The following is a 27,634-nucleotide window of genomic DNA, read 5'->3' on the forward strand; positions in this document are numbered from 1 at the left end:
AGTATTTCTGGTGCATTCAGTAAATGATTTCCGTTGTAAATAGCTATTGAGCGAGATTTCAGATTGGAAGATTTCTAACCAACACCCAGCAATTCTCTCACAAACTCAATCCTTTGCTTGGATAATTACTTGGTATCATAAGAAAAGCTTCATACAATGAAGCAAATTGTTTTGTCACAAAACTTGAGACAAATGGCTTCTTCTACATTTTTACCTGTGCAAAGCTAACAAAAAATCTTTTTCCCGTCTAGAAAGCATCTGTGAATTGCCACATCATAATCTAGTCAAGTCTTATACTCCAATGATAACACCCTTAGTCCTGCAGCTGAGTTCCAGGTGAATTTGATAGGAAGGTAAATATAATGTTTGACACCAGTATTAACAACAACTTTGTTAGGAACTCACAGGTTTCCAAATGTATAAACTAGACCTTCCTTCCCTTTCTGTAACAAGGAAATGTTATTTGTTGGTGAAATGACTGAGAGGTAAAAGACCTTCCTCCAGCCATGGAAAGACAATCTCAATTTCCAGACTTGTGCATTGGCTGTAGGACAGTTTCCTCCCTCTTTAAACAAACCCAAGATGCAGGCAAGAGATAGGATAGGACTAGCAAAGTGGTTTTAGACCAAACCTCTCTTAGTAAGCAAAGAAGGAAGGCCTTCCCTAGGGCGACATTGCTATTAATGCTCTTTAAGGCAGATGAGATAAATACCTGTCAAAATGGAAGTGAAGCAGACACGGCTTCAGGTAGTTACCAGATACTTTGACTTGTGAGATCCTAAAACTTTCCAGTGTTAGTGCAGGCCTCTGTATAATAAATAGAAGTTTAAAGGTCACGTTTAGCTGTTGTGACAAGGGGAAGTTCTTCAGTCCCTGTGAGATCTCAGACAGGTGACAGCCTCAAGGACAAGCTCAGAATCAAGAGTCTTTCTGAAGAGAATAAAAACGACATATTTGTCAGAGACGTGACTGAATGGCTCAAAGAAATAGTGATGGCAGATGGGATGAGGCAAGATCTTGGTAAATGGCTGAACGAGGAGGTCTTGGTCAAGGCACTGCAGACAAGATGAGAAAATTGAGCTTGATGGTCTCCTGAATGGAGAGCCATGATGACAGACTTGGCAGACCAAACTGGGAGCAGGATAAGCGTCTGCACTGTTGAGGAGGTTGTCATATGGAAATCAGCATGTAGGAACATTCTGAATTACAATGACAGGTAAAACACAGGTTTCAGACATATTTGGCAGGAAGGTTATGATGTAGACTCATATTGATTGAGTTACACGAGAGGAACTGAAAAGGTCCAAGGTCAAGAAACACACCTGGGTGTCAGAGAAAGAGCATTGCCACCAGCAATGAAGAGTGGAAATAATGAATGGAAAATTAGAAACCAGGTGGGAGCAAAGATGTCAGCAGAACAACTGTGGTGATATACCACAGGCAAAGGCTGAGGTGTCCACCAAAAACACCGCAGCCCCACCTGTGTGGCAGTGTGAGCTGTTTCCATCTGTTTTACTCATAAGCTGGTGAGAACAAGTGGAGCACTCTACTTAGCCTGTTACTTGTACACTTTATAGTTGGTAGAATTTCAGACCATTTATAGGTTTAGAATTTCTGGGCTGAATGTAAAGGATACAGCTCTCCTTTGACATTACAAGACTTAGCAAATTCACAAGTGTTATCAAGAAAAAGGTGTCAATGTTCACCTCTTTATACAAACATGACATGGGATATTGTTTTTAATCAGCCCACAGTGCTTGCATTCACATTTCCCTTTCTTTTAGACACTAAAGGGAAGGTCACTTGGGCACCTGTGTCTGTTCTGAGTGCCTCAAGCTTATTGCTCTTGACAGCTTGGAGTCCAGGTCTGCTGTGATACTGATGTATAAATTCAGCAAGGAAAGCTGGAAGTTTAACTACTTTGTTGTCACAAAGTTTTCTGCAATTTATGTCTAACATGTAACATTTCAAAACCTTAAGCAAAAATGTCTATATAATTTATTTCAAACTGTGCTAACTTGGAAAGATCCGCTTCCCCCATTGCAAATATATTATAACGTATTGCCTCCATGCTACTAAATTAAAATGTCCACACAGCTACAGTTTTTTAGCCATGTGGCTGGGAGGCTGCAGATAGAGTAAATAAATTAATGATTTAGGGACATGTAGCAGTGTTAAAAAAAAAAACAACCAAAAACAAGAAAGCAGCCTTCCTGATCATCTGCCTCACTAAAAATAAATAACTTTAATTTTTAAAAAACTCCCTTGCTTGTCAGAATTATGTAAATCTAACTGGGATCTTGATTGTGTTTGTCATGCCCCTGAAGGAATGTTCCAAGGTGAGAAAGCATATTGGTCTGCCATCCTCCCACCTAGCCATTTCCTACTCTTGTCTGTCACAGCATGGACTCTCCTGTCATTTATGCCAGCGAGTCTCCATGTGGAGATACATGCACTGCTTTCAAAAAGGTAGCCCACTATGGGGAGGCAACAATTTCATGTTCTTAGAGGAGACCTATTTTATTCAACAAATAACAAGCTAAAGATTGCCACAGCATAAGAATGAATGTACAGCTTTTTCTACTAACCTCAGTGCAAAAAGCACTTCCTTACAATGCCATGAGTCAACTTGGTTTCTCATATCAAAAATATGTCATTGCAGCTGAGCATGTGGGAATCCAAGAGCACAGCAGGTTTCCCTAACACTTGCAACTAAATTTCAGGATTTAACTCAGCAAGAGAAGGTAACATGTGGAGTTATCATGTGGAGTTCTCCATCAAAGAGACTAACGGCATCATAGGACACGACAGTCTCCAGACCAATTGTGAATTTACATCTTCTAATGTTCCTCTAAGTGGAAGGAATTAATGTGGCATGTTTCAATTTGCCTAGTAAGTGGAGTTTAAATTCACTTAGGTCGACATGCTTATCACCGAGACAAGAAAAGGTCATTTTGACCACAGGGTGTCTGTTTAATCAGTGAGAAATATTCTGTTTCTGCTGTATGATCCATGCTTGGCTCACGCTGCTCAGCTCTGCAGTCTCTTCCCAGGTACCTTGCTTTATTTGCTCTGGGTTCTGATATGAGGCAGTGATCAAGGTGAGCGCCCACAGAAGCTGCAAACTCAAACTTTAGCGTAAGGACATAAAGCTAAACAAAAAACTTCACTAACTGCTAATCTCTGATTTCACAGTTGCCTCCTATCCATCTTCAACAAAGCTTTCCCACACCCATCAAACTGCAAGGCATGGAACTGAGAGAATCATGACATCCCTACTGAAGCCAAAATATCCCGTTGTTAAGAGTTGCGTGGCAACATAAATAGCTTTTGCTTTGATAAAAGGGTAAAAAAATATATAAAAAAATTAAGGGGGGTGGGGGAGCTTAAATATCAGGACAGCGTAACACAGGGTAAAAGCCATACCAAGGGACTTAAAACCCTCAGCTCAGAAAACTGCTGTTACTGGCTACAACATCAAAATGCATGGCAGGAAAAAATGTGGAAATGGAGAGGAAAATTTAAACCAATCGAAAACTTTGCTAAGACAAAACATCTTATATAAGCTTTCCACTGGGAAGAAAAGGAGAATAAGCGCTCATGTAACAAACACTAGATATGTCACTTGATGTACTTCTGGAAGGCACTCAAGGATTTCAATGGCACAGACAATAGAAGAGCAAAACAGAGCAAGCCAGAACAGAACAGAAATAGGTTTGGTTGGCTTTGTCTGGGATAGTTGGTCAAAAATTAGAATTTCCATTCCAGTAAAAATTTGAGGATTCTAGGCAACTTTTCATACTTTCAAAAAAAGTTGCTTTGAAATAACCCACAGCAAGTCCAGGAATCCCAAAACTTTTACTGAGTGCCATCTGGATTGCCTGACTTGTAAATTCCTCTCATGTTTTGAACAGATCCTTCTACTTGGCAATATTGAAGCACTTTACTAAAGTCAGTAAGTTATTTCAGAACACAGGAGTAATATGGTAAATAGCTATTATTTCCATTTACAGTGAAAAGAAGATAGAGATAAACAGATTAAAATCATCAAAGTTCAGTGAAGAGGAATCTCTAAGCTGGATACCCAAACCTTGGCATTCAAAAACTAGATACTATTTCTGCACACTTTATTTTTCACAGTGAGAAATTTCTCAACAGCAAATATAACAGCATACTATGGTATATTATCAGCCCTCATTCCCTTAAAGATTTTCTTATATTTCAAAAAATGAGAGAGAGAAGAAAAATTTAAAATACTTCTAGAATTAACATACGATGTTCTGTTCTGGCACTGTGAAAAAACTCTTCAGAATTTGCAGCTTTTTTTGGTATGGGGACACTGGGGGGACCTGAACTGTAATGAACCTAAGACAATTTACATCTGCTGAAGATTTGTCCAGGTGATGGAAAGGGGCCAATAAGATTAAACAGGTCAGTTAGTCTGATTTGTCCTTCCCTCCCCCCCACCCTTCCTGCATCTCTGTAGGTTTTCATGTGTTTTGTTTTTAAATCCTGAATACACCATCATTTAAAAAGGCAATAAGCTGCCTTGACAAGACTGGTGACTTTAACTGCACAGCATCTCCCCAGCAGACATTTTCTTGCCTTGGTGTGCAGGCTTCTGTGCAGGTGATGGCTATGTAGAAGACAGCCCTGATGTTCCAATATCTTGTGAACTCCATGATCCAAAAGTAATGTACTTAATCAAGTGTAAAGCAAGAGGTGATTAAGTTTTGGAGTACTGTACAATGCCTGACTGCTCAGAACGTGTCTTTTGATGTGGTGCAGAGAACTGGACCAATTCTGTCTGCTTTACCAAAAAACTGACGTTTCAGTAATTTAAAAAAAGAGCCTCAAAAATCCCCACAAGTGTTTAACTTTGATCTGAAGCTTTAAAAAGGTGATATTCATCTGTTTGCTTGTTTAATTTGTTTGAATGTAAAGCCCAGAAAGGTGTCAATCTGACATTTTGTGGAAGCAATTTGTCTTTTTTCCAGATGAGACTGAGCAGGGGCAGCAAGCCTCCAGCCACCACTACTTCTAAGCATCCAACCAAAAAAAGAAAAAAAAAAAAACCCTCACCTTTCCACTGTGGTTTATATGAATTATTAAGAGCTGAGTTTCAGTGGAGCCTCAATTCTTGAGCATTGAATCAATACTGTATTTTATGTAACAAGGGCAGTAATCCCAGCTTGTTCTATTTCCATCACAGCAAAGCCTTGTCAAGTCTCTCAAGCAACCTAATTTCACTAGGGCCAAAGTCTAACACTACTGACGTGGAAGAGTTGCTCACTTCAGCGGGGTCGAGACGTGACCTTCTGTCCAGGAGCCTGCAGAATTCAGCTCACTTTCTTGTGCTGTAAGAACTATTCGTAGCCACTACTAAAGGCCAACTTTTTACTATGTTCCAGACATGAAAGAGAGAGAATAGATCTGCACTGAATTTGAACAGAAGTTATTTCTGCAATGATTACCTCTGGAGGGAGGGTGCTAAAAAAGGGCCAGCTGTGATGGGACACAGGTCTGCAGGAGAGCTGATGTCAGCCTCCTCACTTCCAGAAGGAATAACTAGGCAGATCTGTGTCAGTCTGCATGCAAGCAGCAAAATGTCCCTCTGTTGTACTAACTTGTAGCCAAACTATCTTTATTTACAAACAGAAAATACATACCCACTTCCTCCACCATCAAGAGCTGACCAAGATATGCCAGCTGCAAACACTGCATTCCACTGATGTGGGCACCTTTCTCATCTTTGCATGGCAGCAAAGAAAGTTCAGAGGTGCCAAGAAGGGGAAGGCCATGGGTAAGCCTACAGAGAAACTGAAAAGAGGTACAGTGGACTCCAAAGTTTTCCTTCTTATCCTGCTTGAGTGAATGGAATGCTGAATCCAAGTGACAAGGGAAAGGGAAGAAACAAGATACTGAATTCCATTTGTTATTTGAGGTTTTAACACTGCCCTTTGAAAACAGAACTTGAAGTTGACTGAGCTGGTTTACATAATACATTTAGGACTACCTAGAGCTTGATTACAGAAATGTCATACATCCTGCAGCATTTGCAACTCTGAAATGGAGCAAATGTAACCTAAGAAACTGAGTAATGACAATTAATTCATAAATACTGGTTCATGTCCTTCACAGCTGTAGTTATGTATCACTTGGGTGAAAACCAATTTCAGTCTGCACCATTTGGAGGTTTACCCCAATGTTTCATTTGAGAAAAGGAAAAAGAGAATTAAAAGATTCATGGGTTAGAAATTGAACTATGGCTTAAAAACACTGAGGAAAACACTATTTCTTAGATAAATTTACTATGATTTAAAAAGTACCCACAATCAATACTCAAAGGGTGTTTCGGGGACATCAGACCTTCATTTTTTAAACGTTTCAGACCAAAATCAGGAACACAAACGATCATCCACACAACAGAACAAATGCCAAACAACACGACATTAAGCAAGGGGAAGAAATGAATCATTCTCAGAGTAATTTGTCCTTCAAAAGAAAGAAAATCTTTCCTTTCCCCAGCAATCTTTTCAATATGCAAATCCTTGTATCCGAAGCTCACCTCATCCTACACAGAGCTGAAGGAAATCATTCCATCTTTTTAAGCCTTTCTCAGATCTCCTTCTTCATCACTTAATTCGTTCAACAGACCGTTTCTATTCATTGTATATTCCACATTTCAGGATTCTAGCAGAAAAAGGCATGACTCAACTTTACTCACCTTCCACCTTCTAGTCCCACTCACACCATCATGCAAGCTGAGAAATATTTATCTAAAGTGAAAACTTTGAAATATGTTGAAGTTCTGCTATTCCTCGTGAATCTGCAACTAATTCCAGAACCTCTAGGAAATGACAAGAGAGGTTCACACATTTTAGAGCCAGAGGGCAACTTCACAATTCTCCAGTCTGACCACTGCCAGAAACCTATACTGAAATCCTCAGAGGAAAAAAAAACCAACAAAACAAACGTCCTGATTGAGCTACAGCCTTTCTGGCTAGCATCTATCTACAGAAAAGACTCTGCTTAAATTAAAGACCTCAGATGCTGAACACATCCTAAGAGTTACATTCTGCTACACAGAACATGGTTGTTATCCAGTCATTGTTTCACACGCACAAACACTGTGACACTAAACATACACCCTCCTTAGATGCTCTCTCACTGAATCAAAATATCTCTAAAAAGCAGCCTCACGCTTCTGCCTTTCAGTCCCTCTTTTTACAAACAATTCTTTCATTTTCATTGCCATATTTGAAAGTCAGCAGAGATAGCTGTTCCAACATAAAGATAATCTGCCTTCTTCAAGTCCAGGCACAACGCAGGACGTGGGAGGTTTGGATCTCGTTTCCTGCTTGCTAGGAGACTGTTTTAACAGTTCTGGAGGGGTGAGCTCACCCAGCACACCACAACGTGGTGATTTAGGCACTTCAGCACCCAGTCATGGAACTCAAATAACCTTAGATGGAAAACACCCTTTGTTTTGTTCAGGTCAGCTGTGCAACGCAAAACCATAATAATAGGTGCCTAAGTGGATGGGGATGGTTTTGGCCTCCTCTTCTAGGTCTTCTTCTTAAAACAAATTTGTGCCTTTTTTGATCTTATATCAAATCCTCAAATATTTACAGCACATTCCAGAAAAATGTCTACAAGACACCTGCTTTGCAGAATAAAATCAGAATCACTAAACAGGAATTGCTGGAAGTATCCAGACTGATCAGAGGAACAAAGAGCTGATCAAAAGATTTAGAAGCTCTATCTTATTTGCTATTCCAATGAGTTCAGTAATAAAATTTGCTATATAATTAAATTCACTGTTGGATGTGGTCCTTAGAACTTGTTCAAATTCCAGTTTCTGATTTATCACAGTTCTGATCTCCCAGTTTGCATTGGTGTCTGGTGAGATTAGAGCCCAGATAGAATGTGTCCTGTTTACGTGTGAGCTTTATTAGCAGTAGCATCTCTACACGTTTAACAGTAGGGATCATCTTTCTCTAGCCTGTACTATAACTAGCTGGCAGAGGAGTTGCTAAAAATTATCTTAAATTTTTGCTGATGTTTTCTTCTTTTTAGCAGACTTCGCAATGTCCTACCTGATAAAATTTACTTTGGCCAATATTAATCAGTCGGCTTGATGTCCTAACATTTACTTTTCACTTTTGTTGTTTGCAATGCCTTCTTGGAACTGGGACAAATATCAGACATGCGCTCATGCAAAGTCTGTGGTATGTACTATATAAATGAGACCCTGGTTCCAGCTGCCTAGCTACCACCAGAACAGTATTCTTAGATCCTCACCTCGGAAAGGAATAGACTTTCTCTGGGTGCCATGAAGGCACTAGTAGCTTTCATACTGCTTATGCAGCTCCCAATTCACAGAGCTGCACCCGCAGCTCCCCCGCCTCCCTTGGGCTGCGATGACCCAGAATCTGAAGCAGCAGCTGAATTTGCTGTGAATTATATTAATGGCCACAGTCATCACGGATACAAGTTTGCCTTAAACAGAATTGAGCAAGTCCGCGTGCTGCCTCAGGTAAGTGAGGAGCTTGCAGGCAGAGCACTCTGTTAAGCTGGAAAGGCTTGGCTACGACTGACAAGTCCTGCTAAGGGCTGTATCCTCACCTGGGGTAAATCAGCATGGCTCTATTGATTGAAATGGTGCAATGCCACCACATAGCAGATGAGAATCCAGGTCACTGGAATGTAGCTCTCAAAGAGCAGAACTGAGGGGGAGAGAGAAATGTTATTTTTGTACAAAGCTAGAAAGGGCTTAGTCTACAAATGCTGCATGCCTGCTAGGGGAGATCATTCAAAGTGCTGATTCATGAGCCCAGTAGCTAATCTGGAGAAAAACTGCAAGGATAATTTTCGTGATGTGGGTAACTATTTATTGGCCAAATGCATACCTATCATAACTCCACGCTGTTAGTGATTTTGTAGTAGCTATGAATTTTACCTAACATCCCATTGAGCTGACAAGGAAGCTGAATGGAAGTAACTGTGGCTTATAGTCTCATTTCCACTGAGATCTATTCACATCATTATAGTCCTCTAGAAAGGCTGTAGAAATAGACATGAATGCAGCATATGCACACATTCAGACCCTTTGATTTTCTCACGACATTGAAATGAAACTCCAGGGCTGTTTACTACTTGACATAGAGAGAGGATACCAATATCATTTACAAGAGAATAAAGCAGTCATTGATAAGATTAGAAGTGCTCCTACAGTTGCACAAAAACACTGGTGATTCTGTTTTCCTCTTATTTAATATTTTTACACTAAAATGATTTAATTGGTTTAAAAAGAATCATTCATGACTCAAAACTCAGAGTCAGCTTCAGAGCTAGGGACCTTCACTTCTGCCCCCCCCATTCATGTGTCTAATGCTAGAATTGAAAAGGCTCAGGAACAGCCAGAAAAGATCCTGTAGTCCATAAATACAGGAATACTGGAACTTAGCTGGTGCAATTCACTGTAATTCCAATGAGGTAAATGGGGTGGGCCAATGAGCATGAGCAAGCAGAGTTTATTTGGTATTTTGCTACAGAAACATCAAGTTTTTTCATCAATAAAACCAGCTGTTGATTATTTAAAGCTACCCAGCAAAATGTTTTGTGAAGTACTACTGTGTTTTGTTTTTTTTTTTTTTCTTCCAGGCGCCAAATAATGAGATTATGTTCCTTGAACTTGACTTATTAGAGACCACATGTCACATTCTTAATCCTACACCTCTTGCAAATTGCTCAGTAAGGACATTTCAAGAACATGTGAGTATCTGAAACATGACTTGCTTGGTACAAGACTGCAAGTTCAGTATGCTGATGTTAGAGGCCAGTTTATGACCAGTTAGAATTCTAAGCTCTGCCTGCAAAGGTTACATCACTGTAACAGCCCATAAGCACCAGTCGCTTGTATCTGCCTTGCTGATTTAGTTGCCTTCGTGTCAGGATGGATTTCACATCCTGTTACACGAGGAGGACAGGTCACTCTCAGCACAACTTCCCACGTATGTGTCATGAATGCCGTGGGCCTCGCTCAGGCTGTCCAGGTGCAGGTCTCCATGCTCAGCCCAGGTAACACTGCGCTGCTGCATATGGCAGACAGGAGGCTGTGAACCTGGACAAACACAGTGTTCCCTTGGCTGCATGTGGCGTGTGAAGTAGTGAAATTACGTCAAGTCTAGCCACCAGTGACTGCAAGAGAGCTATTCCCTTTGGACAGGGCTCTGGCCTCAAAGTAATGCTCCACTGGAATTTACTGGCCTCAAATATTTTGCTCTTATGCAAGCGTGATCCAACTGTGAAAAGCTTTCCCTAACCAAAGCATTGGAAGTGTTGTCTGAGTACAGGCAGCTTTGCTTCCTAAGCAAAAAGCAGAACAAGCAATTGACAATTTAAGCCTGCTGTTTCTAGAATGGGGCCCAATTCACAGCGCTCGTGACTAAATCCACCCCTGTATTCATCAGGGCTCAGATCCCATTTTCCATACTCGGGGAGGTGATTCTAACCGTTCCCCCTTCCCACCTTTGCCTCTGACATTTCCTCCCCCGTTGGCTCTTGCCTGCAAACCAGCTCACACAAGGCAGCACTCTGCTGTTACCATGGCCACTGACCAGCTGGGATTATAGGGAGAATGTTATCAAACAGCTCTGCAGAAGGTCTTAATCTATAAGAATTCACATTCTTTATTCTTTACGAGAGGAACCTGAAACTAAATATCTATACTAAGGATACCATGGCAGTTCTGATACTTTTGAGATCCAGATTTGGATCCAAGCTTTGCCACCTAGGTCAGTCCTTTACAGAACCACAAACACCAGGACAAGCCTACCAAGGCCTTTGCAATCAGGCTGATTTTTCAGCAACATTTAATCCAGGATCTGTTCTTTCAAATTTAGTAATAGTTGCTCTTTTCAGAAATTCCTATTTGTCTGTACAATATAACTCTTTGATTTCTGTCTCTCTCTAGGCAGTTGAGGGTGACTGTGATGTTAAACTGCAGAAACTGAATGGACAGTTTTCAGTACTTGCTAGTAAATGTCACTCACATGCAGGTAAAGATGTTGTTCTTTGCATTTGAATCTCAAGGTGGAGCATTAATCTAGCAGTGCTTACAGTTCCCTACCACTTCTAATTCTAAAACACTGGGAAGTACTGTGTTTTGTTTTTTTTCTAAATCCAGCTGTCCTTTTGTGATCTCATTCTCCTCGAGACCTGGCACCGTCTCTTTGCACCTCTTTACTATAATAGTTAAGATGTGGTGAGACTGCTTCAGGAACACTTCCCAGATTTGACCTAGAGATGGCTGGCACTGAGGTTTTCCCTCAAGAATTTGATTCCTTGTTGGTCTGAGCCCCCCAGCAAGGAACTCACTGATCTTCAGAATGAACCCCAATGCAAGATGCAACTTATTTACTGAGCCCAACATTTTCAATACTGCCATGGGAAAGCAGTCTGTTCTGCACTGTGTGCATGAGATCTCTTAGCTCTGTATGTGATGTTTTCAGTACTGCCTTTAAAACTGGTGGGTGAATGAAACGTACTACTGCAAACACAGTTCCAAAAAACTAAAATATCTTAAAATTTTCCACCATTTCGCATGTGAGCTGAGACATCTTTTCACTGGTGTCATGGATATTTTGCCAGAAAGAAAACTGATTAAACCCTGAGTAAGAATATGCAAAATATGCTATTGAAATCCACAGCATTTTTGCTTGCATGAAGACTCACATAGCAAAAGTTGCATGAAATACTGCCATCTATAGCTTGCACTGCAAAAAAATCTTTGCAGTATAATTTGGGACAGACAGAGAAACACAGGGTTTTACATCACTGACTATGTCTATAATGTATTTCAGTTATGATCAGAGCAAAACAATCTGTTCCTCCTGCAGACTCAGCTGAAGATATTCGTGAGCTCTGCCCGGACTGTCCGCTCCTGGAAAGTCTAAATGACACTGATGTGTTAGCAGCTGTTTCCAGTGCCCTCAATGACTACAACAGCAAAACTCCTGATGCCTACCTCAGGCTCCTGGAGATTGGAAGAGCCATAAAACAGGTAACTGCTCGAACAATGTCTACCCTTCCACGTAAACAGAATATTTCCTCTGTAGTACTTGAGCAGTGCTAGCTAGTTATGTTTACAATCAGACTGAGCTCGCTTTAAACTGCCCTACTGAATTGACCCCGATTTCCCGAGTGTTTTGTGTCATCTTAGCCACAGGGTTCTCTTTGACTTCTGTGGGAGATGCAGAGCTAGAAGCCACAACATTTGCCTTTTATCTTTTCTCAGCAGCTCCACAATTTCAAACAGTGCGAAGTCAGTTAAACATCTTTTCTGTTTTATCAGTATCACCCAGTGCGGATGGTCAATGTCGAGTTTGCTGTGGCTGCCACAAACTGCACATTACAACAGGCTAAAGATAATCTGGAGGCTTGTCAACTGCTTCCTGAGGATCAGTCTGTAAGTATGCCAGCACATCAGTCCACATCTCTCCAGCTCAGAGGTAGAACAGAGGCATGCTGTGATGCACTTGCACTTGTACAGGAATAGATCTTTGTGAGAATGAAAGTGCAAGAGTTGGATACTACTATGATATGCTTTTCAATGCATACTTTCTAAAGCTATATTACCCCTTTATCTTCTCTCTGATGTATCTGGGTTGAATCTCGATGCATTTAAATATATTTCAAAAAGGATTAAGGACAAAAACATCCTTAACACAAAATATTTTTAATAAACAGCCTATATACTATCATTTACTTTTCTTAATATGTGCACCTGAGAAAAATCAAGCTCCTTTGGAATGGGCAGTACACAAACACAAAACCAGTGAGCTCTAATTTCATGCATAGGTTCTTGAGAACCGTGCTCTGTTCTTCATCATACCGAAGTTCTTTTCTGATGAAACAAAACCAAAAGTGTCGTAGGCAGATTTAATGAGTGGGGAACCTTGTGCATGGGTCCCTATATATTCTTCCCTTCCTCATATCCAGACAAACAGTCTTACTCCAGAATAATACAGGAATTTCCTTTACTTGCTGGTTACACATTTAAACACTGGCTTTTGAGTCCAACAGACTAAAAGCAAGCGCTTTATTGCTCAGATAAATCATCAGATGTAGCTATTTCTAAACACACTGAAATTGAAAAAAATGCAATGCAAGTCTTCCCTATTTTCTCACTATTTTCTCTTCATTATATTCTGCTTTGCCAGAATTTTGGTTTCTGCACAGCAACAATGGTAACAGAACCCTCACAGGACCTAAGAGCACAATGCCAGCTGTACGGACATCAGGTACCAGCTCTCGGGGCACTCCCTTCCTTCCCAGAATATCCTACCAGCACTTTTCGAAGCAAGTGCCCTGAGTTTACCTTTTTCACTGTAAATTGCATTATCTATCTGTGATAACCTAGGTGTTTAAATTCGTATCCTAAAAAAGCCAACAAGATAAGGTTATCCTATGGATTTCTGTGCCCAGAATTGTCACCTCTGTCACCTATGCTTGACATAGTTTGTTTTCCTAACCATATGGGAGTTTCATACATCTAGTAGAGCAAAGGGAACTAAATTTTGCTCAGCTAGGGGAAAGGCATCTAGACGTAAAATATAAAAGAGCTACTATGGTAGGTCTCACCAACTGGAAGCTTTTGCTACGAATAGTCCTCAGACCTGACCAAATTCAGGGCTCCAAACCTGCACTGCTATTGCAAGAGAACGGAAATTTACGTGCACAGGGCTCAGGTAGCACAGATTCCAACTGGTTCAAGAAGGGCTGGCTGGGCACTTAGTGCTTCCTGCAGAGCAGAGCTCTTGGAGGCATAGTAGTAATTAGCTGCCTGGAGGGGATATGAAAGAAAGAATGCAGATTCAGTGTTTCACTAGCTGCATAGGCTGCACTGAATGTTCATACTGCACCTAATGATTTAGTCCTAATGATTAACTGGATATTAAAAATGTGCTTCTGGGCTCCTGAGTGTGTGTTGAAATCCAAATCAAAGCTTTTCCTAATGGTCTTAAGCACTTTGTATCTGGGTTAGATGACAATATCTAGTTAGCAGTAGGGTCCATACTAAGACATAAATTACGTGCATACTATAAATCTCAAGTGAATACACAAACAAAAAACATTTTTCTTTTCCAGCCTGGAGTTACCTACCCTCACTCAGGTCAAGATACATCAGCAGGACTGGTACCCAGTGCTGGACAAGGCTTCATTAACCATAATCTCAAAATTTCCCACAATAACCCTATTGCATCCGAATCTAGCTCTTCAGAATTTCCTTCCCTACTACCAGCAAAACCTGTAGCAAAGAGAGCAGCTGCAAAGGTTGCTCAACATGATAAAGCACCTTCTCCAGTTGGCTTTGTGACTCCTCCACCATGCCCTGGTAAGATTCGCCATTTCAAGATCTAGGCTGTGTCACAGACATGCAAGACAGCTAACTGAAGATCAGCATGCAGCAGCAGCATTCAACACACACAGTACAGCACCAAGTGCAAATAGCTGAGAACACCTGACTCTTAGTCCAACTGACTTTCACCCTCCAGAGAACACAGCTGAGCCCAGGATCTTGCAAAGGGCTGCTTCAAGATATAAGAGATTGCAACGTACAGCAGTTGTTTTCTCTAAGTACAGGGATGCTCTAGTTAAAACACAGCAAAAATTGTTTCAATGAAGCTGTTGTAAAAGGTATACAACAGTTGTAGCTTTGTGATAGAAACACCACCTAAAAGGCTACTTCACAATAAAATGTTCAACAGAAATGCTTTGGTACCTCCTGTCTGTATATTTTTTCATTTAGTTGTCAAGTATCTCCTTCATGGCATTATGAGTCATATTCTGGGCTTGATTTCAAAAACAGTAAGCTTCTGCATTTCTCATCAGCTTCCCTGGGATGTGTGGGTGCTGAGCACTGCAGAAAATCAGGTCAGTCCTTCCTTTTGATCATATACCAATAGCACTAAAGAAACGGCAGGAAAAAACTTTTTTTCCATTCCACCTGTAGTGTTTCCTAGCATGTACCTACTTACAGCATCCAACTGAAAAACCTCAAATACTCTGGATATGACATGAGGAATAATAAGAGCACTGATGCCTGTGAAAAGAACAAAGAATTAGGATACACTCACTGCTGCACAGGCAGAAAGCATCAATACTTCCATCCAAGCACATGCATCTTTCCTGCCTTCCAGCAGATGCACAGGTGCAATATGATCATGGTGTAATGTATGCCACATGTATATGAGGAATAGCAGTTCAGGGAATAAAAATATACTATAGAGTGTCTCATGCGAGAGGACCCAGAAGCGATGGCAATTTACCATTGTCCTTGCAGCCAAATCTCTCCAGCATTTCTCACTTATTACAGCCAAAATCTATTCTAGGTGGAGAAGTAATGAGACACAGAGGCCAGAAGGATCTTCACTGTCAGCTACACTGGAATTCTGCAGGCCCAGGGGAGCAGCCTCAAAGACAGTCATGAATCTTTAACCAGGAACAGCACTTGCTACAAAATAATTACCATGCAGGCAGCAAAACCTGAAGTACACATGTCATTTTTGAACTGTTTCAAATAATCTAGTCTATTCTCCTAGTTACAACCTTCCTGTATTTAGTAAGCAAGATAACTAACATTTGTTCTTGGTGACAGTGCAACAGGTTGCTATACAGCTTCTGCTCCACTGTGTCAATGGGGAAAGGTAAAGACTTACACACTCACACTGGGAATGTGGAGGGAAAAAAAAAGAAAAAAAAGGGAAAATCAACCCAGATTCTGTATGCCATAGGATTACTTGATGGCAGCATAACACCAACAAGCTCTTCTCTCTGAGGCAGCAGCTCCCACCTTTCAGAAACGGGTTCTTGCAAGCAGGGTGTTGCAAGATTCCCCCATGTTCAGCATGCAGGCATCTATTTAAAAATTGCTAGTACTGAGCTGCACACAATTTCTGAGGTGGTAAGGTGATCTGTCTGCCCATCTCCACTGCACAGCATACAGAAGAGGACTAATGAAATGGCTACTATTTCAGTCTGCATTAGTATACTTCAGATCCTCACTACTATGACTTCAGATGCAGAAGACCTGGTTTCTAACTAGTCTGAACAAATAGATTTCATAGCTTTTGGCTTTTTAAAACTAGGAATTGCCTTAAGCAAACCAAACAAATTGTCTTGTATATAATGGAGTCAGCACTAAGTTATATGAGACAGTGTTTTCCAGACTCAGAAAATTCTTCATTGGCAGAAACAGCAAGTTTATAAAAGAGTTCCCTACCAACAAGGATCTTTGGAATCAAGAAATGCTTCATTTTCTTTTGCATTTTACAACCACACAAAGCAAGGGTACGTAGCAGAGCATCCACAGCCTCCATGCTTGATGGATGTTCTCTTACACCTGGTTTAACCACTAATTTCTTCCCTAAAATTAATAAAAAAGAATAGCAGAATCACTCTGCACTCTCCTGTGATTCCAGCCCGTAACTGCACACCATTTCTCCCCTTAACACTGGTCCTCCTAAGGACACATTTTCCATAACATTTTTGAAGCAGTGACTTCGTTTCCCTTCAGTATAGTCCTGTATTCATGCCCTTGGATCTTAGTAACAGATCCAGCATTCACTAATAGATTCTCTGGGCAATGAGCACTATTAAATGGCAATATATAAAATACAAATGCTCGCCTTCCTGAAACGCAGGCTGAATAGTTTTGTCAGGTCTGCTTCACTGACTGACAATGCTTTTCAGCGTTTTCAAACTCTGTTTTGCTAAAGCATATGTACTTCATGTGCTGCTTTGCCTGGACATGCACAGATTTCCCAGCTGTGTCCATGTTTTGAGGTCAGCTACTTGAACAGAGAAATTTTTTCCTTTCCAGTGGGAGGAAGAGTACAAAGAACAGAGTCAGGGATATAACAATTCCTCATTATAAGAGGCACCAACACAGCCAGTACTAACTGGCACCCATCTCCATAGAAATGCCATGCACTCTAAGGATAAAGAAAATGAGTTATTATGCTTTAGCCGCAGGGGAAGCATTCCCAGGCACAAGGAACAATGTGAGCGCGTCCGCATTGCTGCTTCTGCTGTTCCTGTACTATGGCTACAGCAGTGTTTCTCAACACTCATCCCTTGTATCCCTTTCCCCCAGGATACAGTCTGTACATTAGCCCTCACCCTGAGTTTGAAAAGCAAATGGTGACATTTGAGGTGGCTCAGTCTAGCAGCCTCTTTGGTCCTGCGGAGTTTTCCATCTCTGCCACCAACCAAAGTATTCTTAGAAGCGTTCCAGCCCCAGTGTTCTTGCAGGTCTTCCTGGATGTATGTATAATCCCACTCACCTTCCTGTGGACATTCCCTGTGATAGATCCTGCTGAGAGATCTTGCTGAGGAAAATATTTGGAATGCCGCTGGGCTAATGACCGGAGATTCTTTATACTACCAACAATCTATAAATTTAAAACAAAATATCTTTACAACAAGTGTTAAATAGAGACAATTTTGTGCATCCCTAGCATTCTTACTTCCTCACTCGATATAGATGCAAGACTAAAGGTAAATAGTATCTTACAACAGATAGCTGTGATCATAGAGCCTCCCATGACTGAAGATAAGGACCAGGAAAATGGTTACCCTGCTTCTGATATTCTTTCAAGGTGAAATAATGCAGGACTGCCTCTCGCTGGAGTGCTATTAACTCGTCCTGGGGCACTCCCCATATAATGGTAGTTGTCACTTCTCCAGGCCCTCAGGCCAACAGGTGAGCTGTGTATGGCTGCTCACAGCCCTGTCAAGCATGGAGCTCCTGGCAGGTTAGCCACATAGCACACCACTGTCATTTCAAACTAAATTCTTTCCAGGCTGAATTTTCCACGACCCTTTTTCATCTGTACTCAGCAAATCACTTGAGAATCAATAGTGACCACAGAGCAGCCTCTTAGCTGGCAAATTAACCTCCAAATTCAGCAGTGAGGGGATAAGTCAAAGGAAATGATAAGCCTGCACAGCTGAGCATGTGCTGTGCAATATAAGGGGGCAGCCACCAAGTCAGTGAATGGGTTCCCCCCGAGTCACAGCCCTCAGTCACATCAGGACTGTATTATTTAATGTTGCTGAAAAGGAATAAAAGCAGAGCACTGAGTAGTGCTAAAATAATTAAAATGGTGACACCGCTGACCAATTTCCTTTGTTGTTCAGGCCTCTAGCCACAGGCTTATGATACTCCAGTGGCTTCCTTCAGTTTAAACTGGAGCAGGCTGTAGCAGTGGTCAGAGGAAAGAAGCCAGGGAACTAAATATTAAGTAGCAAGGACTCTTGAGCCAATTTTCACCATACAGTATAAGGAAGAGAGTAACACTGAACAAGACATAAAAGTGAGGTCTTAAATCATCTGGCTAAGGCACAGTTACAGGATGAACAGCTGCAGTTCACAGAGAATTCTCTGGACTAATTCTGGCAGGGCTGTGCAGCTATGATGTGCACTGGCAACCAACTGGATATACATTTTTCTTGACTCAAAAAGAATAATTTAAAGACAGATGAAAAAAAAGAGTGAGAGAGGAGGAAAGAACTGGTTACATGAAATCAAATGAAATTCTTCCTCTAGTTTACATTATACACTTCCTCTAAAAAGTTTTGCATTTTTATTCTGTTAGATTTTCTCCTTTGAGATAAGCACAACCAGCCCCAGGTCTGTAACTTTTTTTTTTTTTTTTTTTAACTCCCCTCTCAGCATATAACTTCAGACAGCTCTTCACTCACCTCTAAGCTTGTTCTCAGACAATAGAAATGCAGTAGGATACAGAAATGCAGTAGTAACTAGTAGGATATAGAAATGCAGACAGATACAGTAGGAGGAGGGAGACCATGTGCAAATGTACCTGCCTCTAAACCCACAGGATTACAAAACTAGCCCCTGCCAGGCAGGAGCTGGAAGCAGCAGCTGGAAGTTAAGGTTAGAGGAGGTAAAAAAAAGAGAACAGCACCTGCTATTTGGTATCAGAAGTAATGTGGAAGGATGACAAGTTCAGGAAGTGTTCTGCTCAATGGGGCAGTAAGAACAAAGTCAGATGGCGGGAGAAGATGGAATGAAACAGGAAAGGCTCAGGGAATCAAATACCTGGTAAGTGTCTATAAATTGAGAGTTCCAGCAACAAAAGAGGAGTCAAGACATTGCGAGGGAACAAATGGAGTGTTCACCCAGCAATGTTTTGGCAATCCTGCTTCATTTACTGTTTCCTCCAGCCTCTCAGTGTGGCTTATTTTGGAGCACTCCACCAAAAGAAGCGAAGCCTTTGGGGCAAGAACAAATCTCAGCTTACCACATCTCTGCTACTATTTGCAATTACAGTGGTTGCTAAGTCCCAGACAAAGACAAGGGAAATTCCTGGTTAAAAGCAGACACCATGATGAAACTGTTAAGTCTTTTTACATTACCTTGCTGTCATGTTGTATGTATGTAATGGCTTGAGCAGGCCACTCATCCACACGCCTCTTGCATGGACATGGATTGCATTTTGCTTGCTTGGCCGTGGCTAAGGTTTAACAATAATTTGCAGGTATCCAAGTGAGTAGAAATACTCAGAGAATGAATCCAGACTGACCTTTCTTTTCCTGCAAAGTTCCAAGTTGACAATATATAACTTAAAGAGTTGGTATATTTGTTTACAATTAGAAGTTAACAAATAGAAATGCCAGGTATGAAATCCGTCAACCTCTTGACTCTTACCCCACTTCCACTCAAACCAATGAGACCTCTGTCATTGTTTTACTTGGAAGAAAACCTGACCACTGACAGAACAGAGCTGGAGCCAGAGCTGTGCTGTATGCAGGTTTTTATTTAAGGACAGCTGGTTCCTTAAGAAAGCAGCTTTCTCTGTATGTTCTTGTGCCTTGTGATGAGGTCAAAGTTATGCGATCTGCCCATCAATGTCTGAACTGGAGTTGTAAAGGCAGAAGGAAAAAGTGCTCTCTGCTCTCAGAGAGAGCCACAGCGCTTACATAAAACCTTGTAATCATTGACTTAGTGTTTGCAATCGTAGCTATAGGTTTAAAGGTGATGTGCAGTACGTAATAAAGAGAGGACACAAGTTTATAAAGACACAGTTCCATTACAAAGCCGGCTATCTCACACAGCTCTCAGCTCTTCTGTACCAACTCGCCATTCTGATCTGCTGCACTGCTTTTTCTAAGCAGAATGCTTTTACTTATGTCGGTGCTCTTTGGCACGCAGGCGCTTTGCTCCTGGGCTGCCACTCCTCCTGCCAGAGAGCTGCCAGGCGTGCTGCTCTCCCCCACCTGCCATGATGCTGCAGTGGAGGAGGCTGCAGACCTGGCCCTTCGCCAGATCAATGCCGACCGAACAGAGGGCTACATCCTCAGCCTCTATCGCATTCTCAGTGTCAGAGAACACCCTCAGGTAAGTTTACTGCTTGTTCTACATCTGTCTCTCTCACGAAGAGCCCTGTGTCTGTCGTTATTCCCCAGCAATAGTTATTTGAACCGCAAAATATCCTGAGACAAATGTAAATCTACGTTCACAGGACTGCAGGGGCCATGTCACCTTTATGCACAGATGAATAGAAACAGTTTCATCACCACTGTGGGCAATTAGAAAGCAAAGCTCAGGCATGATTCTCCACCGCCTGCCCCTGGAATAGCTCCAGGCATCAGTTCCGATTTGATATGAAACACCACTACTTGGATTTAATTTCATATTACACCTTCTCCCCACTGCCTTGAGCAGTTGGAGTGCAAGAGCTAATAAGTCACCACACATTTTGCACAAAAGATGTGAGTACTAACGGGTGGAAATACAACCAGCTTGGGACCAGGGAATTCCTTTGCACATCTCTAAATGATGACTCATTCTGCAGAAGAAACCCAAAAACAGTTCAACTGCAAGAATTACAGGGAACAACAGGGAATACGTATCCTCAAATGTTTCATTTCCCTGTGCATGCTTAGTTTAATACTATTTTGTGTAATGACAGATGAAGCTACTGGCACTAGCAAGGGATAACCTTAAATGACTGCACCAGGCCCAAGTGCATAAAGCACTGGGTCAGCTCTTCTGAGCCCTGTTTCCACATAAGACACCTGTGGGTTGGCCCAGAGCCCACACTGCCGCTCATGGAGTTGGTGCCCCCCAGTCCTGCCACCAAAGCTGGGTGCAGACATGCTCTAAACCACTGTTTGTCTCCTTGCTTCTCCCTTCATCCATGCCAAGTCCAGATCAGCACAAGGGGATTCTGGGCCTTGCTTGGGATTTGGTCTGTCACTTAATTCCCTAGAATCTTAACTTATTTAATTAGGGCACAGTTTGTTCTTTTTTAATTCGGGAGTTTAATTTACTTCTATTATTTTGTGCAAGCATCTAATAAGCTTATCCTACAAATAAGGTGTTTTGAGACACTGTAATAACACACTAGGCAATCTAAGCCCTTTGTCACAATCTTGCTCCTGCTGGAACAGAGTACATAATAAGCAGTTGGCTATGTCAGGGATAATCATCAGCAGTAACAACATTATGCAACCTTCAATGCACCTCAAAATTTTCAAGAAATATATATGTATATTTAATCAGTCCAAGTTCCTTCCTCCCACTTTTTTAGCCAGTACTTAGGATAAATACATTTTCAAAATGACTTCGAATTCTAATCTGCCCTTAAGCAACTTGTGGCTCTAATTGAAACTAATAAGCCATCTGCTATTAACTTACATGTAAGTAGGACAGAGCCTTCTTTCATACACGATACTCATGATTAACTTCAATAACAGCCACTTAACCAAAATTACAAATCATGCCAAAATACTTCATTCCTTCCCCTTGCACCAGAACATCCTGCCACAGAGGCAATCAATTCTGTGCTGCTGCCAAATCTCTTCTGGCTCCCAAGCTTCCCAGCACACGTGGCACAGCAGTACTGCGTGTATCAGTGCATCAGCAGCATTGAGGAGGGGATCTTTTTGTGGGAGCAGAAAAGATACGAGCCTTTATTCAGAAGCAAGCAGATATCAAAAGGCCCTTGCATAGCAGTCTTTTTATGAAAATTAAAAGAAGGATAATGAAACCTTCAGAGATCTGCTGAGCTCTGAATAAACCCCAAATTATCCTTTCCCCAGAGGAGAATGATGCATACCAAAGCAGGTAGACAAAAAGATGTGTAGATTTTATAATCACCTCATAATAACCAGAGTAGTAGAGCTGGTATTATACAAGAGAGAAACAGGAAACAGGAAATACCGTGTCACAATGGTACAGACATTGGCCCCAGACTTCTACAAGACTCTTGCGCCATAAAGTGGTTTCTTTTCTCCATAAACCAGTAAAATCAATTCATTTAGTTTTATCTCCCTCTTCAATTAGGACATAATCTCAGTCTAAAAGTGCAGCTGGCACACATGTAAGTTCTTTATTTGTGTTCAGTACACAACTGCGATAAGACCCGTTCTTTTCTTGTGCTCAGGAGATCACTGGTTCTGTTTTCTATCTCATTCTGGATGTAGTGGATACCGAATGCCACGTGCTCAGCAAACAGTTGTGGAAGAAGTGCACGGTCAGACCGGCTCATACAAGTGTAAGGATTTTATTTTCATATTTAATCTCAGGTACGAGTGTTACCCAGGTGCTGCTAAAGGCAGCAAAATCCCTACGCGTGCATTATCAGTAGACAGCAGAGTTTTGGTAAGATAAAATCAAATCTCATTTTTAAGGTTCACAGTTTTCCTCTGCACTTTCTAGTCGGTTTGTAGAGAGGTAAGATTTTATAAAATGAAAATTGAAAGAAAATTTTTGATCATAACTAATAAGCAGATAGAGCTAAACAGCTATGCTGGGGCACTATTTAGCCCTGTAAGAGGGCTAAAGACAGACTGTCAAGAAGAGAATAAAAGAAATTTGCTTTTATATAACATGGGATTTTTAGTTTGCTTTAATTCTACTTTTATTTCAACAACTTTGCAAAAAATTATGTTGGAAAGGGGAGAAAACAGAAAGCCCAGCAAGATAAGCTGCAAAGACAAAGTGATTTATGACTGTTACTACAAGTGACAAAAATTTGTCCTAGAGGTCCTGATTTTATTTAAGAAACACACTGAGAACATAAATTTGACTTTCAAACATAAAGGTAAAACGATATTAATAGGTCAGCATTTATATTCTGGCAAAGTCAGTGTTTCTTGGTGTGCAAGGGTGGCATTCCTGTACCACAAAACTTATTTAGGGTTGTTCAGATCGCTCTACTTTCTTGCTATGAGCAGAGCAGGGAGAAGAAAGCAGGGATACAAGGGACTGGATGGCAGGGTACAGGCTGGGCAAGGTGCTCTCTCACACGTGGGCAGTTCTCAGCCTGCAGAAGAGCAGCCCTGCATCCTGCAGACAAATACTGCACAAGTGTGAATCAGAACTGACACCAGGGGAAGATCTGAGTTTTTATTTCTAAAGGTATATTCAGAAGAGAAACGTGTTTTGGCCCCATTTGAATATCAACACAGTTTTCTTCTTGAAAAGTATTTCATGACTGTGAGAAGAAAACTAACAGCTCACTCTCTATCACTGCGAAGGCTGCTAAAGGTTAATTGTTTCTGCATGTTTACATTGTTTTAGGTTTATGGTCAATGCAAAGCAATTATCTACATTAATCAGCCAAGAAAAATTGCTCATCTGAATACTTACGAGTGCAATTTGCAGCCAGGTATGTCTTTATTTATTACACCCACTTTTAAAAAGGACTGGAAAAGTAGCTAGCCATCTAGTATTTGCATTTTAGTTGTAATTATGGCAACGCAGTGTCTCCATTAGCTTTCACCTGACCTATTTTTCTCAGGTCGGTGATCTTAAGGCCAGAGCAGTCCTGCAGCACAAAGCAATGCAGAGAATTGCTGTTTTCACATTTGGGAAACCCATGGCTTCTATTTGGGCTTTTATCCTCTGTCCCAAAGAGTATTTTCATGGGTTTGTGAAGGGCAAGTAAGAACAGCAAGCCCACTCTCAGCAGCCTGAGCTTTTTTCTGAAGTGTCTCTGAATCCAATGGCATTTTCAAAAACGCAGAGTGAAACCATGAACGTATTGCTGCTCTGTAGTTAAGATGGGTGGGGGGGCACAGATGCATTTGGAGTGGCCTACACTGCCAGCGTGTTCCTACGGTTCTGAGAATTCCTCTCTAATGGCATTTTTTGTTTGAATAAAAAAGTTCCACCCGGATATATTTGGGAAGTATGTCCTGACTGCCCACTTGATGGCTGTCCAACTGAGCCCAAATATTTGGAGACTGCTGTTAAAAGCCTTGCCAAGTTCAATGAAGAGAGTGAACAAACTCATTATTTTTCTGTCCTCAATGTCACAAGAGCTTCAATGCAGGTAAGCCAAGGCTCATATGACTTGCTTTAGCTGTCAAGAAATATGATTTGTTACATCTTACAGTTTGTTTAGAAGCTGTATATGTATAGCACTGAGATTACCTTCCATGGAGAATTCTCCTGGGAAATAAGGATCTGCACTGATCCAAGATTTTGACTCCATCAGTTACAAAAGGAACTTTTTGTAAAACTGAAGATTGACATTCCAAAAATCTAGGAATGCTTCACTGTGGGCTCTTCCTTCCATCATCACCGTATATTAACGGCTCCCTACTAGAACATATTTAATAAAGCACAGTCATCCCTTCTTACACAGATTTGTCATACACTAAATTACATTAAGCCTGGTTTAAAACGAATATTAGAATAATAGAGAATTAGAGATCTCCTGGCAAAATACTGTTTATGAGAGTAATATCCAGCCTCCTTAAATTCATTACATATAGAGAGCAGGGGGGATATTGCTCTTTGTTAAATAGTACTACAATGCAATATTTAATCAAGTTTCCAACCCAGAGGTACCTGCATTTTCAAAAAAAATGGAAAAAGTGATCCTCTTCATTAAAGCAGTCTGAATTGATCAGTGAGACACTGAGCAGACTTTGGATTTACAGTTCTGTGTGGATGCTAACCTATCAGGAAAAAAAAAATTGTTTGAACTATGGCTAATCCATGAGTTAATAGCACTGTGCATCTGTAAGAAGTAAAAAAATAATCAGGCAATAAAGTAGCGCAGGTAAAAATCATTTTCAGTAGCAATATCCAAACACTGCCTGCTCTTCCCACACTTAAAAGGAGTTCTACATCAATTTCGAGGTCTGTAGGACTTTTTCTGCCCCTTGACAGACACATACAGGCTGATTCTCAATGGATTCTCACTGGTCTGTCACTAACAGTGGGTCATTGGTCCGGCGCATTTTGTGGAGTTCGTAATTCAGGAGACATCCTGCCTCAAAGGGGAACCAGTTGCTGACATCTCCAATTGCAAGCCTCTTTCACCTGAATTAGCTGTAAGTACAGATACTGTGATTCCTCAGTGAATATTTGGCCTAACCCTTTGGTTCTCTGCAGACAAGAAGCAAAACCCATGGAAGTTTTCTTATGGGTTGCAGCCCTGGCTTGCATGTATTCAAACTACTTTAAAGTACAGGAAAAAAATCAGTAAAAGTTCCAAACTATTTCCTATTAGTCTATGAATAAAGGAAACCAAAACAAACAAAAGTAAGTCCAGAAAAAATGGGTAGCCACTGCTTTACAAAAGTGAAACATTTTTAAGGACTTTTTCCAAATAAGCAGATACAGACAACAAATTGCAAACGGAGCACAAAGAATATATTCACCCTACAATTAAATCAGTTGGGGAAAACATCCAAGGAAAAAAATATCAAAGGAAACCTAAAGATTAAATGAGCATGCTGCTGAGATGTTCCATTTCAAGTCTCGTCTTAACTGAGATCCAAGTCATACATATCTGCAGTCCAGTAAACACACAGTTGTTAGAAGCAACATCTTGTCATGGCTTCTTTCATTAGTATGATGTGAATTTGTTTCTGCCTGAGAAACAACACTGTGCTCTATTACACACCTCGCTTCCATGGGGATACTCTGCTGCAGAACTTGTGTGTGCTGTTGTAGACAGACCTTAAGTAGACAGCTTATTTTTACTATTGTGCTACCTAACCCTCCTTTGTAAACATAAAGCCTTTTTCAAAATGCTGCCTTCCTTTATAAGCTTGCCAATCCCAAAATAAAAGTTTGCCCAAGCTGCTTATCCCTACAAATACATGTAGAAGCTGTAACAACTCAGCCTTTCATAAATACCAATTTTACAAGATAAGAGCTAAGTATCTGCACGACAGTATGAAAATAATACTTGCATTTTCTTCTTCCAGCAAATGGGTTTCTGCAAAGGCTCTGTAGTAAACAGTAACATGGAACACAAGGAGACCGTCACAATATCCTGTGAAATCTACAGCCGACAGGTATTTCTTAATCTAATCTTAATAATGCAAGAGTAACACTCCTTTCTCCATTACAAAAAAAAGAATTGAACTCCTGAAAGCCCAACCAATTTCAAATTTTCTAATGCACAAAGATAGGGACTTCAAGAAAGTGATAAGGCCAAATCAGGTAGAAATCTCTCTTGTGATAAAGCAGACTGTTGCAAGGTGGATAAAAAGGCAAGAGAGTACAGCATCTATCACAGAGACAGTGCTCAGAATGATCTACAAAGAAATAATACTAAATAACAAAAAAAAAGGCCAACTATAGTTACCCAGACTGTACACTGGCTTAAGAGGAAGTGCCATGTGTGTGACCCTCATGGTTCTGTTCTGCAGCTGGTCTTTGCAAATCAGGATTGTAGATAAAGGGTGAGCTTCTTCACATCGGAAAAAAATTGTAACAGCTTCAATAAATGTGATATTTGTTGCCTTTTTTTTTTTTTTTTTTTATTTATTTAGGATCCTGTCACTGAAGAAGGAAAACTACAAACTAATCAGGGACCTGAAGAATCCAGTCAGAATCATCAACAAGCTTTCCCTGCAGAAACCAGTCCTTTCTCCCTACATCTAGGAAAAACAACGGGCTGTGTCAAAATTCTCCCCCCTTCAACAGAGGACATCTCATTTTATAAACTAAGAGAAAGTCAAAACAAGCAGGAAGATAGAAAACCAGTTCTACCTAAGGCTATAGAATGTATGTCTACTCCACCAGCCCCTGATGGAGAAACGACTCACGTAGACAAACCAGGCTTGACCAAACCAGTCACTGGACCAGTTATCCTCCCTTTCCCTGCAGAACTTTCTCTTTCAGACTCATGTCCAGGAGAAGCTAAGCAGATAGATTTCATCCTACATCCTTTGCTTACTGGAAAGCTTGCCAGAGTCTAGTCGGCACCCAGTCACCTTAACTACCTGCAACAAAATAATAGCCACACTGACAAGGCGGTCTTCCCATTTGTGCAACATCTTTAAACAAATAAACTGCTTATTAAAGTATTCGTCTTTTGAGTTCTCTGTTTCACAAAAACACAAGAATAGATTACTAAGAAATGTAAGTGGGGGTACTTTGGCTCTTAATTCTTAAATTCTTCCCATCAGAACGTGGAATAAAGGTAACTATAGAGAGCAAAAGCCCTCACAGGGCTGAGACGGCCCTGGCTGTGGCTGCTCTGCAGTGCTGTGTGGGACTCTTACCCCAAACTCATCGAGGTGAAAGGGGTGCAGCCCCAGCTGTGCTGCTGAGCCAGCCCTGAGCCTTGGC

General features: G+C 41.0%; 3 protein-coding genes across 3 annotated transcripts in view; 2 read left to right on the plus strand and 1 right to left on the minus strand.

Moving 5' to 3' along the window:
* Positions 1-27,634, minus strand: part of LOC116235421 (uncharacterized) — a 93,937-nt gene that overhangs the window by 21,838 nt on the left and 44,465 nt on the right. The gene's annotated exons all lie outside the window — the stretch shown is intronic.
* AHSG (alpha 2-HS glycoprotein) lies at positions 8,255-14,733 on the plus strand. The gene is made up of 7 exons (XM_031603744.2): positions 8,255-8,539; positions 9,667-9,777; positions 10,979-11,063; positions 11,904-12,067; positions 12,359-12,472; positions 13,227-13,307; positions 14,155-14,733. Exons 1-7 carry the CDS (start codon positions 8,336-8,338, stop codon positions 14,425-14,427), a joined length of 1,032 nt encoding a protein of 343 aa, XP_031459604.1. The 5' UTR covers positions 8,255-8,335; the 3' UTR covers positions 14,428-14,733.
* On the plus strand, positions 19,951-27,431 carry FETUB (fetuin B). The gene is made up of 7 exons (XM_031603745.2): positions 19,951-20,428; positions 22,479-22,589; positions 23,618-23,705; positions 24,205-24,371; positions 25,267-25,380; positions 26,263-26,352; positions 26,833-27,431. Exons 1-7 carry the CDS (start codon positions 20,207-20,209, stop codon positions 27,259-27,261), a joined length of 1,221 nt encoding a protein of 406 aa, XP_031459605.1. The 5' UTR covers positions 19,951-20,206; the 3' UTR covers positions 27,262-27,431.

The sequence above is a fragment of the Phasianus colchicus genome, chromosome 10, assembly GCF_987193195.1.
Source record: "Phasianus colchicus chromosome 10, bPhaCol1.hap1.1, whole genome shotgun sequence".
NCBI lineage: Eukaryota > Metazoa > Chordata > Aves > Galliformes > Phasianidae > Phasianus > Phasianus colchicus.